Raw genomic sequence first — 21,310 nt, forward strand, 5'->3', positions numbered from 1 at the left:
ATACATCTTTTTTGCCAAATTTGGATCCATTCTGTTAATACATTTTTTACCTTCCTTCAACTCAATTAACACACTGTCACGGTTACCAAAACTTTCCTATTATTTCTTCAAGTTCTTATTGCACTTTAAAGATCCTCTAGAAGAATAATGAATTTTTAATAAACTTGAATATTTAAATGATTCTTCATTAATTCTATAATGAAATTTACGTGAGACATACTACTCACAGTGAAATGTTTCCTACTGTTTTGTCATAACACTCTAGAGTAACTTTTCAGCATCCAAATACACAGATCTTTGCAATGTAACTTATGACCTCTAAAAGAACAAAAAGCCATATTATAATTATCATATCCATAGTCAAATCCAACTGAGCCAGCTTCTCTGTCAGCAGTTTCAACATCCATACAATTTTTAATAAAGTGAAACTTATATTTGTGGTGCCTTCAGTAAATATGAACATGACCTCTGAATGTGAGTAAACCTGTCACTAGATTATCCAAGGAGTAATCTTTCATAATATGGGGCATTGAGGCTTCTCGCTAATGGAAATAAACAGTAAAAAACAACAGCAGCAAAAACAGGATTCCTGTTCCCTTTTTGGACAAGAACATTTTCCTGAGCTCCAAAGCACAGATAAAGTTTGGTGGCTGTTGCTTTTAAGCCCTTTCCCTTTCTTATCAGCCACAGCCACATTTCCCAGCAACTGCTACCTCCACTCACCAAAAACAGTGCCTATTTTTTTATAAAAGGTAAAAAAAAAAAAAAAAAAAAAATGGAATGGTGACTACTGACCTTGGAGCAAATACAGTTATGTTGAAGTTTTGAAATTCCTTCCACATTTCCAGGACCTAAACTATGAAACAAAATATGGACACTGGCATTTCTTGTAAGAGCAAACGAACAGTGTTGACCAGCAGGAAGTGCATCATAAATTAACAAAACAGATAACCAGAACAAGAATGACCATTAGAAGCTTAATAGCTCAATTCTCAGGGTAAATTAGAAGGAATAAAGAAATGTACACTTTCTACAGCTTTCTTACTTATTTTAAATAATTGTAAGCAAGCGGGAAAAGATTTTGCTCTCATCCTCCTGTAACACACCTACTTGCCAACTTTTAATTTCTCCATTTTCAATAATTTCTACTGAAGACATAATCTTAACAAGCAGATTCATTTGATGCCTTTGACCAAAAGAGCTTTGGTGTTCAAAGTCTCCTTATCCATTCTAAAACTTCTGTTTCATATGCCAACATGGCTTCTTTTCTTTTAAAAATTTAAAATTCGTTTTGACTACTGCTTCACAAGTATGCAAAAGTCTATATTTTTCTGATATTCTGAGTGATTGATTCTTATGTCCAGCTCCTTAAAACTATTGTCATGCAATCTTAAAATGGAAGAGACCTTGGAGATCAACTGTTAGCCTATACTTTATATTTTGTATATGCTAAAACTGACACAGAGTAAATTAAGATAACTGGTACGAGGTCACAGGACAGTTAACAAGTAATATAGCTGAAAGGAGAAGGAAGATCTCCTAAGGCTTTATACTACACTTTGTACCAAGAAACTGGCAGGTACAGGCTGACAGAGTTGTTTTCTGTAAAAGAAAATAATTTTTATATTTTTTTAAGATTTTATTTATTTATTCATGAGAGACACAGAGAGAGAGAGAGAGGCAGAGGGAGAAGCAGGTTCCATGCAGGGAGCCTGACGTGGGACTTGATCCTGGGACTCCATCCTGGGACTCCAGGATCACACCCTGGGCTGAAGGTGGCTCTAAACCACTGAGCCACCCAGGCTTTCCAAGAAAATAATTTTTAGATAGTTGGTCAAGTTACCTAAATAAAATCAGTATTTACAAATGCTTGTAAGAATCTTTTGTAAAAGTTCACTTTACTTTTCCATATATTTTAAGGGTAATATTAGAACTGTTTTTAATTTTTAATTGTGTAACAAAATTTTCTACTGCCCCTAGAGCAAATTAAAGCAAACTTAGGAAACAGCACTCATTCATTAGCTCACCATTCTCTAGGACAGAAGTCCGGCAGGTTTGGCTGGGTACTCTGCTTAAGTTCTTCAGAAGGCCAAAATCAAGGTGTCTGCTGCTCTGGGCCCTTATCTGGAAAATGGGGGAGAATCTACTCTAGGTCTTATAAGGTTGTGGGCAAAATTCAATTCTATATAGTTACAGGACTGAGCTCCTGATTCCTTTGCCAACTTTTGGTCAGGCGTTATTCTTAGCTTCTAGAGGCAGCACACTTTTCTCTGCTCAGGGCCCCTGACTCTTCAAAGCCAGCAATAATGCTTCAAACCTTTCCTGCATTTGGATCTCTCTGACTTTTCTTCTACATCTCCCTCACGTCAACCGCTGCTTTTAAAGACTCATGTGGCTGGGTGACGGGCATTAAGGAGGGCGCACGATGGGGACGCCTGGGTGGCTCAGCAGTTAAGTGTCTGCCTTTGGCTCAGGGCATGATCCTGGAGTTCTGGATTGAGTCCCATATCGAGCTCCCTGCATGGAGCCTACTTCTCCCTCTGCCTATGTCTCTGCCTCTCTCTCTCTCTCTCTGTCTCTCATGAATAAATAAATAAAAATCTTTAAAAAAAAAAAAAAAAAAGGAGGGTGCACGATGAGATGAGCCCTGGGTGTTATATTGTATGACGGCAAACTGAATTTAAATAAAGTAAAATTTAAAAAGAAATTAACTCGTGATTAAATTGGGCCTGGATAATTGAAAATAATCTCATTATTTTGAGGTCAATTAAAGGTCAACCTTAATTACATCTGCAAAGTCCTTTGGCAATACAAGGTCACATATTCATGGCCATGATATTTCATCATATTCACTGTCCTGGGGATTAGAGTATATAATCTTCTTGGAGACCAAAATTCTGTCTACTATACTTACCACCTATTTTGTCAATGTAAACTTAAGGAAATGTGACTGGTTTGGGGTGTTTTGTGTTTTGTTTTAAGATTGATTGATTGATTGATTTTGAGAAAGAGAGGCAGAGGCCACATAGGAGAGGAGGCAGAGGGAGAGGAAGAAAGAAAGAATCCCAAGCAGACTCCCTGCAGAAAGTGGAGCCCAGGATAGGGCTTGATCTCATGACCCTGAGACCAGGATATGAACTGAAATCAAAAGTCTGACACCTAACCAACTGAGTCACCCAGATGCCCCAAAGAAATGTGACTTATTTTTTAAGAGATTCATATTGTTCACACTTTAACTAAACATTCCTTTTCTCACCTCTAATATTTATGCATCTGTTTCCAGTAATTGCTCACATCAGCCCAACTGATGTCCAATGCTGACCCCCATACCAATCACAGGGCCAGCTTCCTAAGGTTGCGACCAGTGCAATCACACAGGAGTCTGAGGCTCAGACAGACCACACACTTAGGCCTTAATGCTCTCCAGCTGCCATCTTAAAATTCTTACTAGTTTGAATGTTTTATAAGTGAAATCCAATAGGACAATGGACAATATGCTAGGGGGTGGTTGTCTGAAAAAGAGTATATTTCTCTTTGATTTTTGAAGAATAGTTCTAAAAGGTACAAAATGCTAGGCTGGAATTTTTTTTTTCCCTTTAGCACCTTACAGACATCATTCAGTTATCTCCTGCCTTCCATTGGTTAAGAAATCAGCTATTTTTTGCTTCTTTGACAATGTCTTTTTTTTTTCTCATTTCAAGATTTTTCTCTTTTTCTTTGGCTTTCAAAGGTCTATCATGTGCCTTAAATGTCTTTTTTCATTGTATTTATCCTGATCAGATTTGTAGTGCTTCTTGATTCTGTATGTTGATGTCCTTCATAAGTTCTGGAAAATGTCTGGCCTTTATTCAGATAGTACTTTCTCTGCCCCACTCTCTCTTCCTCTTCTGCTACCCCAATTAGATAGATGCCAGCCCTTTTCACTATGTGCTACACGCATACCTCTTGCACTATTCATTGTATGTCACAATCTTTTATCCCTCCGTATTCCAGTCTAGATATTTTCTAAGTCCTTTCACCCTGTTCATGAATCTTCTCCAAGACTATATCTAATTTGCTGTCAAACTCATCAACTGAGTTCTTGTCCTCAGTTAATACTAGTTTTCATTTCTAGAATTCCTTTTAATTTTTTTTTATAGATTCTGTTTTCTGATGAAATTATCCATCTTTTCATCAATTTTTCAAAATATTCATTATAATTATTTTATAGCCCATATCTGATCATTCCAACAACTAGATCATTATGATTGTTTCTATCATTTATTGTTCTATTTTGTTTTTATCTTGGTCTTGCCTTCTGACATGCATGGTGATTTTTTATTGAATGCCAAGCGTGGGATACAAAAAACTTAAGATTCTGCATGATGCCTCTTGCTTCTGGCAAAGACAGTTAAAGAAAAGGCAGATCATCTTAAAATCAGGATTTAGTTTATCAGAGACTGCATCTCAATTATTTTAAGTTATGGTCTATTTCTAGTTCTCCCTAACTCCTAGGATATACCCTTCAAGGATTCCAATTAAAAGTATGGAGTATTTACCAGGGTCCTGCCTCCTCCTTGAATTCTAGTTTGACCTCCTAGCAGGGTAAAACTGTCAAAAATTCTGCTCAGCCTCTTACCATCTTAGCTGCCACTCTTTGGCTTCTCAGTTTCATGCCTGTGGTGCTTACAAAGTGACAAGTAACCCAAGATAAAAAGTAGCACTGAATACAGGGTGCACCTCAATGTGTTTCTCTTCACTCTGGGATCTTTGCCCTTTGACAAAGCTACAATGCATGTAATTTTTTTTAAAATGCAGCTTTCTCATGTTTCTCAGTATGGGACTTAGTTTGAAATAAACCAGTCTATCACAGATGAAGATGGAAATCAGATACTGATTGATATTAGTGGCCTATCTTTATATATGTACCTATATTTTAATGGTTCCAGAAGTATTTTTAAAAAGTTGCCATACCTATGTAATAGTTTATTTTTCTGAGTTATATTTACTGTTTGAAACTTAAATTGTCTACTTCCCCAAAATTCTTATTATTTCTCTGTTACAATTATTTAAGCTTATATTCAAAAATTTTTTTTTTTAAGATTTTCTTTATTTATTCATGAGAGACACACAGAGAAAGGAAGAGACGTAGACAGAGGGAGAAGCAGGCTCCATGCAGGGAGCACCACGTGGGATTCAATTCGGGGTCTCCAGGATCATGCCCTGGGCCGAAGGCAGGTGCTAAACCGCCGAGCCACCCAAGGATCCTTCAAAATGCTTCTCCTTAAGAGTTCAATCTGACTCAGTACATATAACATAAAATGTGTATTTGGGAGCACCTTTATGAATTCTGTCCTGAACTTTTTTTTTTTTTTTTAATAAAAGTCACAGTGTTCTCAGATACTGGATTTTTCCACAGTGAAAATAAAACAGTTACAACATAACTAACTGTTTACAATAAACCAGTTACAAACCTAAGTACCTACTATTTCATAGAATATCCCCTGTATAAATTTATTCTTTGACAATTTCTAGTCATCTCTCGAAGGATATAAGATTTAGGAAATGGGTATATATCTTGCTATACAAGATATCCATAGCTTCTGCTCATTACCATAAAATCTCGATAATTCAAAAGTGAAACATATGATCACTGAAACATTTCCTAGCCCAGAACTAAGAAAATGTTTTATTGCGTAATTAAATGTATAACAATTGTGGAGGTAGTTTATCCTACTCAAGAAAGCAAATCGATATTAAGGGCTACCTCAAAGGCACCAACTTTTTGCATGCCTATGAAGAGCAGTTACAAAAACAGTTTAATCTATATCAAATAATAGCAATAAATACTTACACTGTCTCATTTTTTAAGGAATTGTTTGTAAATAAAGTTAGTAATGACTGCAAACAACAACGGGTAATTTAAAGTGCTGAAAACTAAATCTCTCATCAAAATAAACTGCAAACTGGATTTCACTGTACAACATTTTCACAGTCCATTAATTTAAAAAGAAAAGAAAAAATTCTGCTTATAGAACTTTTCTTTGAAAGTCATGGTCTTTCTAACTTTGTGTCCCTGAAATATACAATATTACCTACAAACTCAGAAAAATTTTTGGTTATAAACAAAAAAAAAAAAATTGGGAATGCATACAGATTCAACAGATAAGCATCCACAATTCTTCTAGCTCAAGAGATAACTGGCTTTTAATACAATTACAGGTCATCAGTCAGTATTATCCCCGCTCTGAGTATTTGTTCAAAACCTGAATTTGGTTTTTTAACAGATTCCAATTAATTTACCTCAGGGGATTAAGGGATATTTAAAGATTTACAAACACTCCAGACACAAAGAAACTAGCAAATTTCATTTTTTTTCCAAAGGCTCTATTCTATTTCATCCATTTTCCTCGCTGAAATCTTCGTAACTCTTTGCTCACACTCACTGCTAGAAATGCAACCATTGTGGTGGCCATCTGTCAAAAAATGGCAATTAGTTTACATGTCACAAACCAGCTATAGAAATTGTATGCACACTATATGTTCATAATAATGTCTTGCTGCTATTAATGAAGAGATACATTTCATAAACCACTATATCAGAAATTTTATTACAGAAATGGGGATATGATAGATGCCAAGATATTAGGGCCTGCTTGACTTCTCTGCTGAGAACGAGTAAATGTCCTCAACCAGAGCACCACCACTATATATAGAGGCTTTACAGTTTTAAGGTTAAGACCACAGGATTTGAGGAGAGGCACGTCAAAACTTTGCTTTTCCATTTACTAGCTGTACATTCTTAAGCAAGTTACTTAACCTCTCCATACCTCATTGTTTTGTCTATAAAATAAGAATAACAACATTATCTACTTTTGGGGGGTAGTTAAAATAAGGATTGAATAAAAATAAATATAGAACTCTTAGCCCTGTGCCTGGAAAATAATAAACAGTCAATACATATTAAAAACTATTGTGGGATGCCTGGCTGACTCGGTTGAGTATATGCCTCTTGATCTCAGGGTCATGAGTTCAAGTCCCATATCTGGCATGGAGTCTACTTAAAACAAATTCAGTTGTGAATATTTTTTTTCCTCTCTCTCATAGACTGCATGTATTTTTTTTTCTTTTGAACCTTATCACCACAATACTCTTACCAATACAAAGTGTTTAGCTATCTTGGGGAGACTGCCTTTGCTTCATAGAAACTACCTTAGTATTTTGCCACCCCAGACTTTTGAATCTAGGAAAGCAGCAGTGGTTGATGGAAAGGGTTTAAACACTGCGGTCTCCGTCCAATAAAAACAGAATGTGTGTCACATGTTTAATTTTGAGTCTTCTACCAGCCACATTAAAAAAAGAAAAAGAAGGAACGCCTGGGTGGCTCAGTGGTTGAGCATCTGCCTTCAGCTCAGGGCGTGATCCCAGTCCAGGGATCGAGTCCAACATTGGGCTTGCAGCGGTGGGCCTGCTTCTCCCTCTGCCTCTGTCTCTGCCTCTCTCTATATATCTCATGAATAAATAAATAAAATCTTTAAAAAAAAAGTTTAAGTTAATTCTAATAAAGTATTTTATCTAATGAATATATCCAAAATTTTGTCATTTTAACAAGTGATAATAACTACTTCAGCTGCTCAGTAGCCATATTTACCAGCTATGTCCAACAGGACAGGTTCAGAGTCAAGTAGGCCTGGATTCTCATTCTAGCTCTGCTATTCACTTGCTATTTACTTGTTAAATCTCATCTTCACTGGGTTAAAACTATCTCCAGACATTGTTATGAGAATTAAGTAAAAATAGCATACATAAAATGCATAGCACAATGCCTGATATACGGGGCACTCATTAAAAGAGAATTTCCCCACCCTCACCTTCTACTAGATCTAAAACCTCACATGGGCTCAGTATAGTATCATCTAGGACCCAGCCTTAGCTCCTTCTCTTCTATCTGTACTATAAACTTTAGACTTTCCCCCACCTGCACAGCTCTTCCTCCTTGCTTCTTAGCAGCAGTAACATGCTTGTGTAGACTTCGGGAAGCCATGGCGTCTCTCAGTCATGACCCACGTATGTGGTCCTAAGAAACCAGAATGACTTACGCCAGAGTATTTGCTTCTCTGGCCCTGTCTCATCTACCTCCCCAGCTCTTACCACCACTACAGCTTCCCCCGCAACTGCCATCAACAGCAATGCTTCTCCACTGGAACATACACTGACCTCAGAATTTCTAAAGGTAAGTATTTTTCTACAAAATAACTGGCAGAACCCTTTAAAGGTGTCAAGATCAAAAAAGATGAAGAAGAAATGAGGAACTATTACAGATTGGAGGCAACTAGAGAGACATTAAAAAATAAAAATGAAATATGGGATCCTACAATGGATCTTGGTGTAGAAAAAGGACATTAGTGGGAAAACTGGTGAAATGCATAGTTATTTAATAGTACTGTATCAATGTCAACTTTCTCATCTCAGTAATTGTACCACGGTAGTGGACAATATTAATGTGGGGGGGTGTAAGATCCATACTCTATGGATCAAATGGATAACATGGGGACTACAGCTGATAACACTGTATTGTACACCTGAAATTTGCTTAGAAAGAACTTAAATGTTCTCACACACACACACACACACACACACACACACAAAAGGTAAAGGTGACAGATGTGCTAATTAACACAATGAGGTCAATCCTATCATTATATATATATATATATATATATATATATATATATATATATAACCATCTCATTTTACATTTTAAATGTTACAATTTTATTTGTCAATTGTACATCAGTAAAGCTGAAAAAAAGATTATATGAGAACTCTCCATACTACTCTTACAACCTTTCTTGACATCTAATATCAAAATAAAAAGTTAAAACACTTTTAAATGTGATCATTTGAAACTATTATGAAGGAACCTCTGTCCCAATGGATTTGTTCATTGAAACATCACTGTAAATATGCTACTTATGTTAAGCCTATTGCAGTAAGGCCATCACACAGGTTAATGAAGAGTCAATTCCAAGGTATAGAAAATCCACCTTAATCACCACTATTAGGTTGCAAATCCACTAAGAGAGTATGATGTCACCTACATACACTCAATAATACTAAGCACTTGATGACAGCAAATGTTTTATGTGACTAGTAATGTTACTAAATAAATATAACTTTTGATTTAACGTTACTGAATAACATGTTTAAACATTAGCTCCACTATTCATAGAAAGAAAGTGACAGGAAAAGATAAGGAAGAGATGAAACGAAGCATATTCTAATCTGTAGCTCCTCAGACCCTTCATGCTTTAGGGAACAGCCTTGGTCAATAATCTCTGAGCAAAACCCACTGCAACAGAAAAGAAAGTCTGTTCTGCTACAGCATGTGTTTCTGTAACATAAATTAGCTCATAGGCACCATGGAGAAAGAGTTACAGTATAAAGCAGACGTTGCATTAGTTCATAAGGAATTTTTTCCCAGATCATTAATGCACTGTCTCATCAATAATAGCAACTGAAGGCTAAGTACACTAACAGCAATAAGCCAGAAAGGAATCTGTATTACATATTCAATCTTCTTAGAAGTGCTTATTGCAAGGTTAACTCTGATCTTTGTTTTAAATAAATAAAGTAAGTAATTAGGTAACACTGAACAATGAGCAGAGAATATACCTCCAGTATCCGTACATTTTATACAAAGCTTGCAATCTTTTCACTATTTGTAACTTCTAATGAAAATGTCCATCTGCCCTTCCATCAGGTTACCTTCAGCTTTTTTGTCTTAAATAAATCCTACATTTATTGCAGTGCTTATTTATAAAAAATTTCATGTCATTTAAACTGTGATAGCACTTATATTGAATTGTTTTTGTTTTCACTAGTGCTCTAGTTACAAAGTTGCACAAGCCCTACTACTTTATGAATTTGCAAACTGAACTTTTCCAGAAATGTATATATAATACATAATAAAAATGCTGTATTACTACAAACACCGAATATATGCAACACTGTCCCAGGATTTTTTTACTATAAACTGTTATACTACCTTGTTTCCAAAGATTGTATGTATCAATGAAATATGTTATATCAATTTATAAACAAAAAAAATTACAAACATTTTCTATTTAGCCTTAAATTCAAGTTTAGTCACATATTTCTTGAGTCACGCATCTCTTAAATACAGAAAATGTTCTGATGTACTAATGATAATTATGATCTAAGTTAAAACCAGACTGATAGATTTTCTAAGAAAAGCAAATATTCAGTGTTGATGTGAATTAAATATATATTCATGAACATTAATCAAACCAACATTAATCTTTTGAAATGAAGCAGTCTATAAAATATATATAAATATAAGGACATTTAAAAAGTACTTTTGTTCATAAAATTAAAAAGATACTTTAAATAATGTCTTTTATATAGTATTACATCATGCTAAAAAAGAATTTAGCAAAAGACTTTTTGTCTCTCAAAAAAAATCATTGCTTAATGATTATTTGTTCTTAAAATATATAATACCAATCACTAAGCATTCTTTTATGTAAATGGCTCCTTCTAGCAACAAGAATTATAAAAGAAAATTTGTGTTATTTGTACATGACAGAGATATAGCACATAATTAACTCATTAAAAATATAGCTGAACCCAAGTAGCTATAATTTATTATATCACCTTCAATTCAGATATGCTATTTTTCAGTTAATTTATATAATATGTATCAATTAGTTTAATATTTACATAAGAGAATAGTGTTCTGTTTTTCACATAGTCCATGATATGCTAGTGTACTTTCACAAACCCATGCAACCCTGAATTTCAAGGAGTCTCCTTTTTCCAATTATCTATTCAAATTTACCTGCTTCGAGATAGTCAGCATGTTTCTCTTGGAAAAAAAAAAAAAAACTGCACAATTGTCTGCTTACAGTGTGACCTCTTTCACTTGGGTGGGTATCCTCTCCATCACCGACTAAGTGAGAATGTAACCTTGTCAAACCAAAGGCAAAAGAATAATGAGCACACAACAGGCTAACCCAGCATGGAAAAGGTTGTTAAGGAGGTTGCAAAAAAAAAAAAAAAAAAAAAAAAAAAACTACTCTGAATGACAAAATAAGAGTCCAAAGAGTAGGTTAATATTAAAGAAAGCACTCAAGAACATGAGAAGCATTTAATCCCTATCCTTGGATGTCTGCCATACAAAACTCTATTCAAATGTTTTTATTTTATGAGTTACTACCAGATTTAGATAATAAGTTTTTTCAAATGAATCCTAGAAAAACAGGCTTGAAAGAGACACATTTATGAAACATCTATTTCCACAAAGTACTAGCCAAAGATAAGTTTGAACAAGTAGATCATGTTTTACATTTACCGAACAATTATAAATTCTCATCCAACAAAAAAGCAATCATTCCAATTAAAGAACCAGAAATATAAACTGGAAGTCTTCACCAAACACCAGGAATTTACTATCATTAAAACAAATGACAAAAAAAAAAAATGACAGTAACTGCTATATTAATTGCTACCCCGACACACTAACTGCCATAACAAGGAAGCATATAAAAACATTTTTATAAGTAGCTGAAACCAGAAGAAGTCAGGCAAGTTCTGTTAGTCTTCTCAGTGTGAATTTACTTTTAAAACAAACAAATCTCAAATCTAACCCATTCAAGCATGTGCTGGGACTGACTATGTATTATATCATTGCATTAGTTATGCACACTTTGACATTCTTTTTCTACATTAAGACTGGAATGAAATTTTTGCTCTGGACCAGTCAAAATGCTTTAACAGAGAAACAGTGCCACCTTTTGGTCCCAGACAAAAGCCTCCAGTCTACTAATCTTCCAAACTGCCTTATTTCAGTTCAATCACTGAGACATACACAGAAATATCAGTGAATTTCGTGTCACAATTATCACCTTTTAGAAATATTGTGTACCTACACAAAGTAATAAAAATGAAAGTAACATAAAGGTTGCTTCCAAGATGCAAAATTCCCAAAATAATCCAAATTGATACCGATTACATGTACTTTATGATCATCAATATAATTTCTAATCAACATTTCATTAAAGACATTTTACCAAATTCAAGTATATCAATCACTGGATATATTTTAGACATAAAAGAAAAATCCTTTTTTATGGCAATGTTAGGTTTCAAAAGTGATTTTTAAAAATATATTACATTTAAAATGTACCTATTAATGTAATAATTGGCAATGATATTAACAGCAAATTACGAGGTAACTCAATTATAAATAATTCTATATGCAAATATTATATGTTTCTGATTTACTTACACCAATGACACAATGTCACCACGTTGTACTTCAAAATTCCTCACTTTCCAGTGGTTCAAAAGCACCACATCAGATGACTGGCTCCCCCCAGGATTCAAAGAAGGCTAAAAAATAAGGAGAAAGAGACACATCTATCATTTGTATTTTTCAATCTTCATGGTTCCTTGCACTTCATAGCTCTAGTGCAGTGCAATAAAACATTTCTAATATAGTAGCTTTCAATAAATTGCTGTTCTAAAGTAACTGCCAATGATGAGTTTTCAAAAAGACTCATCGGTATTCTTCACAGGTGAACTGGGGGGAGAAATACATTACCAATACTTATTTGAAAGGAAAATGTGCTAGATATTCAAATCTTTACTAAGCTCCAGTAAAGAGGTATGAAAAGCTTTAAGAAGGATTATTTAAAAAAAAAAAAAAAAAAAAAAAAGAGGAGGAAGTGAATCAAACCTCCCAAAGGAATAGTCACTTGGGATCTAATTTCACAGTAGTGCACATCACTGTTCCGTTTGGGAAAAAGAAATAATCTTCAATCAGCCAGGAAAACAGCCCTAGGAAGAAGAGAAGGGAGTGGAAGAAACAAGAGATGGGATAATCATGGAAGATGTGGGCATTTCCACTTCAATCTCTCTTTTCTAGAGAGAGCAAGGAGTGAGGGTCCTGGTCCCAGTTGAAACCTAATAAGGGACATTCACGCTAGCATTCAGATGAGTCTCAACGTGCCTGAGGATTGATGGAGCAAAAATTGAGACGCATTTTGTGTGAGAATTCATCTGAAAGTCAGGAGCCATCTAGGCATAAAAATTTGATGGAGGAACCATGAAGCCAACACACCTGTCACTTGGATAGGGGTGCTGAAAAACCCGGTGAATAAGAAGTCTGAAACCTGAGGTGGGAATAGAGAAAATAAGAAAAGAATAAGAAAAACTAGGAGAGCTTTCTCATCATTGACTCTCCAGGGTCTCTGAGAATGCCATGAGGGGAAACGGCACTCTCTGTGCTAGTGGGAAGGTGCCAAACCACAGCTGAGCCTCTCCTGCCTTCATCGACAGTGGCAGCAAGAGGAGACACAGCCCCAGCAGCCAGGGCAGGAGCCAGGAAAACAGTGGATGCCAGACAAGAGCCAGTCCCAGAAGCAGTAGTAATATACTCTTTTTCAAAGATTCCTGAAATTATTTGTAGATTTCTGCAAAGCAGATGTGGGCAACACTGTAGAAATTTTTGTGTGGGGGCAATTATCCATGATCTTATTTTTTAACTCCCCTGGTTTTGTCATGGCCAAAATATATGGGTCATTTTTGAAGATCCCACACTCATAGTTTCTATCAACTCATTTACATGACGATAATGCCAAAGTATCTATATCTTTAGTTTTGAATCCCTGGCTACTCATTTTCCTTGACTGTCTTACATAAAATTCAACACAATCATATGGAATTTGTCATTATTTCTTACCAAAAAGAAGGTTTTCTTCCTTATTTTCTTACATCTTATTTACCACTTTCCCAGTCAACCAGCTTAAAATCTTAATCATCTTTTTACTTCATATCTAACCAGTCACCAAGCTAAGGAGGTTTTTTTTTTTCCCCTCACAATGCCTTTCACTTATGGCCCATCTTTTCTCTTCCCTCTCCCATTAATGTACTTCAAGCACCAATTATATAACTCATCATGTATCTACACTAATCAGTCTTTCACCTCCAACTCAGAAACGAATGATTCCATTTCTTTCTAGATATACGATTTTCGGCAAGTTACTCACATTTATTACATTTCAATTTCCTTACTGGTAATTGTGGTGATAATTAGTAACATAGCTAATTAGTAATAATACGCAATAATAGCCAATACTGATCCAATGCTTGCCATGTACACTGTTCTATGAATAATAACCAGATATACTGAGTGCTTACCATGTGCATGGCACTAAGGGCCTTACAAATATTCACTTACTTGGTGGATTATTCACTTTAAGTACATAGAACAGTTCTTGAGCCATAATCAAGTTCTCAGTAATCTATATTATTAGTAATACTACATCATGATTTTAATTATAGTTTCGTGTCCTCTCTCAGGTTCCTCCTCTAGCTCCATAATAAAGAACATAGTTGATATAATTGGATGAATCCAAGGGGCTTTGTTGGGCCACGTGCTATGAACGGAGCTTTTGCCATCACACAGTAGGGTTAGATTAAACATTCAGCTTCCGTTGGGGGTTTGTTCTCTAATTCACATTCTCTACCTCCCTCTCAGTCTTTGAGTTTAGTATCTTGTGAGTCCTTTTCCCTTATTTCTTTTTATTTTTCTTCCTATACAACTGATATAATTAAACGTGGCCTATGGGGAAACCATCTGAATCATAAAGAGAGAATCTCCTTCCCATTGCACCTTCACTGACTTTTTCTTTTCCTTGCCATCCGATTAGTGAAGAACAAAAGTGATTAAGTCATTTCTGATTGCTCTTCCTTACTTAGTGTCTTTTATTGGAGTTTTTCAAGAGTTTGTGACCACTGCACATAATGAGAAATGCACTTTACACACATGCACAAATGCACAATTCTGAACAAAATTTCACAATAATTACCTTTACTACATATACTGACATTTTTTCTCCCCTAACCTGTTTTTAAAATTCTGTCTATAACCACCACATTACATTCATATCCACTGTCTTTATTTTGTAACCTACTAATAAGTTGCAATCCACAGTGCTAAAACCATAGCTTTAGATGATTCTTCTTCAACCATTATCCTATGAAGGTTGCATTTTTCCAGAATTCTACCTATAGTTCATTCATTCATGTTATTAAATTCTTTCCCTGAAAAAAATCTCATTAACATTCTTAGTTGCAAATACCACCCATATACCAATGAATCCTAAATGCCCGGTCCCAAAATCACTTCCTCCTCAATCCATAGCACTTCACACTACAGCATGTACATTCTGTAATGTAATTTTTGCTTACCTGTCTCCACAAGTAAGTAGGAAGCACTTTTTATCCCTTATGTTAGCCCATGCTTAGATTTATACTTTAACACCAACTACTTCTCTGAGATTCTTCTCTGCCATCTCATCTCAAGTCATTCTCCTACCTTAAATCCTTCACTAACTTCCTAACACTACCAAAACAACTGCCTTCCATCAATCCCCACTCACACAGTTGCTTTTTTAAAAAAAAGATTTTATTTATTTATTCATGAGAGACATAGAGAGAGACAGAGACATAAGCAGAGGGAGAACTAGTCTCCCTGCAGGGAGCCTGATATGGGACTCAACCCCAGGATCCCAAGATCACGACCTGAGCCAAAGGCAGACACTCAACCACTGAGCCACCCAGGTGCCCCCCACTCACATAGTTCCTACGGGTTACATTCACTGACACTTTCAAGGCATCATATAAGCAAATATTTCTGTCTGAAATGCTTCCCCCTCTTTCTACCTTCTGCCATCTGGTTAACTCCTACATCAAAACATTTGAGTCTCATAAGGCAATTTCACAAGAATTCTTTCCTAACCTTCATCTCTCCTTCTCCCCATTCCCAACTTCAGTGTCCACTAGGTTATCAAAACTCACAAGTTCCTCATCACCAACCTGTGATCATTTCTATCACATCGTATTTAAATGTGCACTGTTATTATTGCCTTGTCTTTCTTTCCAAGAGCCTGTAAGCATTTTGAGAATATGTTGTTTCTTATGTCTGTGTTCTTGACCCCTAAGCACATAGGATGATTAATAATTTTCAATGGAAAGAATCAAAAATATCAATGACTGAAATTCCCAAAAATTTCCCAAATTAACATGCCCAGAACAGAGATAATGTTCCACACCAGCTCCCAATTGTATTTCTGTATTCCCTTCCTTAGTTAACAGTATCACTATTCACTCTGCTCCCCAAACTAAAATACTTTTGAGTCAGCCTCAGTTTCTAACTCTCCCTTTTAGTCTCTCATCATTTGACTATCTCCTCTGCCCTGAACACGTTTCCCCTACTTGGAAAATTCTACTTACCTCTCAAAGCACAGTTTGGATGGTGACTTCTGCATGAAGCCTTAAACAAACAAACACCTGCAGTTTCCTTGTAGAAATTAGGAAATTACACCCTGGTGCTCCAAGGTCGAGAACAGAAGAATCCCCATAGACTCAAATCTTGACACTTGGATTTATTTACCTTTCCCTTAGAGACCACTCATCAACCAGCTTTTCTAACTCCAATTGTTAGAACTAAAAGGTAATGAGTTGTAAACAAAAGATCTGTGTAGGGAAAAAAAAAAATCCCAGAAGGAAGCATATCTAATTTCAAACAGTAAAATATTAGAATCATCAGTCAACACTTAGAAGCCCTTGTTTGATTTTATAAAGGAAACAATAGTTTTCTTTTACCTTTCCTCTCCTCTACAAGGTTACATTTAATCATTCCCCCATCAGTGCTCCCTTAGCTATTTAGGTTAACTTCAATGATACTTTCTAAAACCTTGTTATTGGTACCTGCCTACACATATGATTCTTTCACTCAATTGTAAGCTTTTCAGTTGCAGAAATCATGTCTTACCCATGTTTGTATGCCCAGATGAAAGGCTGGAAAATAGTATTTCTGTACTTTAAAAGATTAAAGGTTTTTAAAAGTATATTTAAATAAGATGGTTCCTAGGCAATGTACATTATCTAAACAACTTATATATTTCTTTCAGTGAAAACATATTCTACCTAAGTCTAGTAAGAAATCTATTGTGTTGCATCAAGTTAGGCAATTTAAACACTAGAAATAAAGTTGAACAGTGCTTTATATTATGCATAATGAAATAATACTCTTGTATTATTCATAATGTGAAATAGAATAAAACAGAATAAAATTTTCACAACAGAATAAAATTTTTTCTTTACTGTTCATTTATGAATATGAATTACACTTATAAAGAAAAATTTTCTTAAATTACAAAACTGTTCTACAGTACTGTAACAACCATAGTTCTTTGTACTCCAATTTAAAAATTTATTAAAAAGAAAAAAAAGCACTTTAGTTCCTGAGTTTTCTAAAACAACTTTTGAGAAGAAAAAATAATGAACTTCAAAATGAAAATTTTATATGAAAATGAAGAAAATCTCATTCGAATAATGCTATCTCAGAAAAATTAGTAAGTCATGTTATTACTTAGAAATTTTACATCTCATTTTCCCTTGTGGGAATGGCAGTTTATGCTTCAGACAGAGCAAGTAATCTTTTCGAATCAAAGAAGTTATACACATGAAATCTAAATTAAAAGTCATAAACTTCCGGAATGAAGAGTCTGTATTTTCTTGTCATGTTGTTAATACCTTAAATCCTATATTCACCGAGACTACATCAAAATTATAACCAACTTAAGATAATAAACTTTTTGGAAGTAAGAAACCTGAGAATATTTAATTTAGGAGTTTCCACCTCTATTTAAAATGTGTGACTGTGTTAGATGTTCCTCCTAGTAGTTTAGGAGATTTCCAGTAGTAAAGGGAAAACCACTGATAGGATTATCAAGAAAGAACAAAACAAATCCCACAGCTGTTCTGTCTTCCTTTTCTTCAGTGATTTACATCCTCAACACTCAATCTCTTCACAGGCTTCTACCATGAAGGATTAAGATTAAAAATCAACAATTTACCCAAAACCAAAGTCCTCACCAAGCAGAATTACAGACCAATATCCCTGATGAGTATGGATGCAAAATTCTCACCAAGATACTGGCCAATCGGCTCCAACACTACATTAAGAGGATTATTCACTAGGGCAAAGTGGGATTTATTCCTGGGCTTCAAGAGTGGTTCGGCATCCACAACATCCACAAATCAATTGGTATGATACACTGCATTAATAAAAGAAAGGACAAGAACCATATGATCCTTACAAAAGATGCAGAAAAAGCATCTGACAAAGTACAGCATCCTTTCTTGATTAAAATCCTTCACAGTGAAAAAAAAAAAAAAAACCTTCACAGTGTAGAAATAGAGGGAACATATCTCAAAATCATAAAAGCCCACAGCAAATATCATTACCAATGGAGAAAAACTGAGAGCTTTTCCCCTAAGGTCAGAAACATGGCAGGGATGTCCACTCTCACCACTGTTGTTCAACATATTACTAGAAGTCCTAGCCTCAGCAATCAGACAACAAAAAAGAAATAAAAGCCATCTGAATCAGCAAAGAAGTCGTCAAACTCTCACTCCTCACAGATGATATGACACTCTATGTGGAAAACCCAAAAGACTCCACTCCAAAATTGTTAGAACTCATATAGGAATTCAGCAAAGTGGCAGGACATAAAATCAATAAACAAAAAATCAGTTGCCATTTCTATATACTAACAATGAAACAGAAGAAAGAAATTAAGGAGTCGATCCCATTTTCAATTGCACCCAAAACCATAAGACACCTAAGAATAAACCTAACCAAAGAGGCAAAAGATCTGTACTCGGAAAACTGTAGAACACTTATGAAAGAAATTGAGGAAGACACAAAGAAATGGGAAAAAAGTTCTATGCTCATGGATTGGAAGAACAAATATTGTTAAAAGAGCTATGCTACCTAGGTCAATCTATACATTCAATGCAATCCCTATCAAAATGCCATCAACAGGGATCCCTGGGTGGCACAGCGGTTTAGCGCCTGCCTTTGGCCCGGGGCGCGATCCTGAAGACCTGGGATCGAATCCCACGTTGGGCTGGGAGCATGGAGCCTGCTTCTCCCTCTGCCTGTGTCTCTGCCTCTCTCTCTCTCTCTCTCTCTCTCTCTCTCTCTGTGTGTGTGTGTGTGTCTGTGTCTGTGTGTGACTATCATAAATAAATAAAAATTTTTTTTAAAAATGCCATCAAAATTTTTCACAGAGCTGGAACAAATAATCCTAAAATTTGTATGGAACCAGAAAAGACCCCAAATAGCCAGAAGAATGTTGAAAAAGAAACCAAAGCTGGTGACATCACAATTCCAGACATTAGGCTATATTACAAAGCTGTAATCATCAAGACTGTATGGTATTACACAAAAAGAGACATACAGATCAATGGAACAGAATACAGAACCCAAAAATGGACCCTCACCTCATCTTCAACAAAGCAGGAAGGACTTTCCAGTGTTAAAAAGACAATCTCTTCAACAAACGCTGTTGAGAAAACTGGACAGTCACATGCAGAAGAATGAAACTGGACCATTTTCTTACACCATACACAAAAAAAGACTCAAAATGGATGAAAGACCTAAATGTGAGACAGGAATCCATCAAAATCCCAGAGAAGAACACAAGCAGCAACTTCTGTGACCTCAGCCACAGCAACTTATTGCTAGACACGTCTCCAAAGGCAAAGAACACAAAGGCAAAAAATGAACTATCGGGACACTTCATCCAGATAAAAAGTCTTTGCACAGCAAAAGAAATAGGTGACAAACAAAAGAGAATGGACAGAATGGGAGAAGATATTTGCAAATGTCTTATCAGATAAAGGGCTAGTATCCAAGATCTACAAAGAACAAATAATCCAATCAAGAAATGGGCAGATGACATGAACAGATATTTATCCAAAGGAGACATATAAATGGCCAACAGACACATGAAAAAAATGCTCAACATCACTTGACATTGTGGAAATACAAATCAAAACCACAGTAAGATACTACCTCACACCAGTAAGAACTGCTAAAATTAACATGTCAGGAAACAACAAAAACAATTAAATGTTGGCAGGGATGCATAGAAATAGGGGAACCTTTGTACACTGTTAGTGGGAATACAAGCTGGTGCAGCCACTCTGGAAAACAGTATGAAGGTTCCTCATAAAGTTGAAAATAGAGCTACCCTAGGACCCAGCAATTGCACTACAGGTGTCTACCCCAAAGATACAAATGTAGTGATCTAAAGGGGCACCTGCACCCCAATGTTTATAGCGGCAATGTCCACAATAGCCAAACAATAGCCCAGATGTCCATCAACAGATGAATGAATAAAGAAGATGTGGTATATAGATATATTGGAATACTACTCAGCCATCAAAAAGCAAAATCTCACCATTTGCAATGACCTGGATGGAACTAGAGGGTATCATGCTAAGCAAAATAAGTCCATGAGAGAAAGACAATTATCATATGATCTACTTCACATGTGGAATTTAAGGAGCAAAACAGAGGATCATAGGGGAAGGGAGAAAACAATAAAACAAGACAAAACCAGAGAGGGAGACAAATCATAAGAAACTCTCAATCATATGAAACAAACTGAGGGTGCTGGAGGGGAGGGGAGTGGGGGATGGGGTAACTGGATGATGGACATTAAGGAGGGCACATGATGAAATGAGCACTGGGCATTATATAAGAGTGATGAATCAATGAACTAATAATACACTACATGATAATTTAATTTAATTTTTTTAAAAAAATCAACAACTTACAGGAGTCTTTTGGATAGCCCTCCGTCCAAAGACAGAACTGTGGTCACATCTTGGTACCATTTCCTTACTAGCCAGATTACCTTAACCAAATCATGTTTAGAAAGGTTCTCAAATCCTCATTTCCACAACTACAAAATGGGGATTGCATACCACCTGTTAGAGGGTTGTCATGAGAAATAAAGAGGGTCCACAAAGTGTTAACACAGTGCATGATACAGAGTAAATATCAATAAACTAAGGAAACAAAATCAACTACAGTATTATTTCTGAAGGATTCAAGGTAAGAATAAGCATTTACATATTGCCCTGAATGTTTTCCCTTTTAAATAATAAACTGGAAGTCTTAAGACTGAAAATTCTACCTCTTCTTTCTAAATGCTTAAATTCTTTCTTCATTTCTTTTTTTTTTTTAGAAAAGTAGAGAAAGAGAGAGAAAGATGAGAGGGAGAGCAGAGGGAGAGAAAATCTTAAGCAGGCTCCATGCCCAGCATGCAGCCTGATGCAGAGCTCGATCTCAGAGCCCTGACATCATGACCTGAGATGAAATCAAGAGTCGGAACCCTAGGAACCCTAACCAATTGTTAGGGTTCCAATTGTTAGAACAATTGTT

At 35.6% G+C, this 21,310-nt stretch overlaps 1 protein-coding gene across 8 annotated transcripts in view; it reads right to left on the reverse strand.

The window, feature by feature from the left end:
- IMMP2L (inner mitochondrial membrane peptidase subunit 2) overlaps positions 1-21,310 on the reverse strand; it is an 848,583-nt gene that overhangs the window by 768,508 nt on the left and 58,765 nt on the right. For 6 of the 8 annotated variants that reach the window (XM_038557367.1, XM_038557364.1, XM_038557365.1 and 3 more), the window contains exon 4: positions 12,290-12,393. In XM_038557367.1, coding sequence (XP_038413295.1) covers positions 12,290-12,393 — 104 coding nt within the window. Of the gene's footprint in view, positions 1-6,412; positions 6,456-10,811; positions 10,969-12,289; positions 12,394-21,310 lie in introns of those variants that run through there. The other 2 variants (XM_038557371.1, XM_038557369.1) reach the window with 2 other exon arrangements.

This window comes from Canis lupus, chromosome 14, assembly GCF_011100685.1.
Source record: "Canis lupus familiaris isolate Mischka breed German Shepherd chromosome 14, alternate assembly UU_Cfam_GSD_1.0, whole genome shotgun sequence".
NCBI lineage: Eukaryota > Metazoa > Chordata > Mammalia > Carnivora > Canidae > Canis > Canis lupus.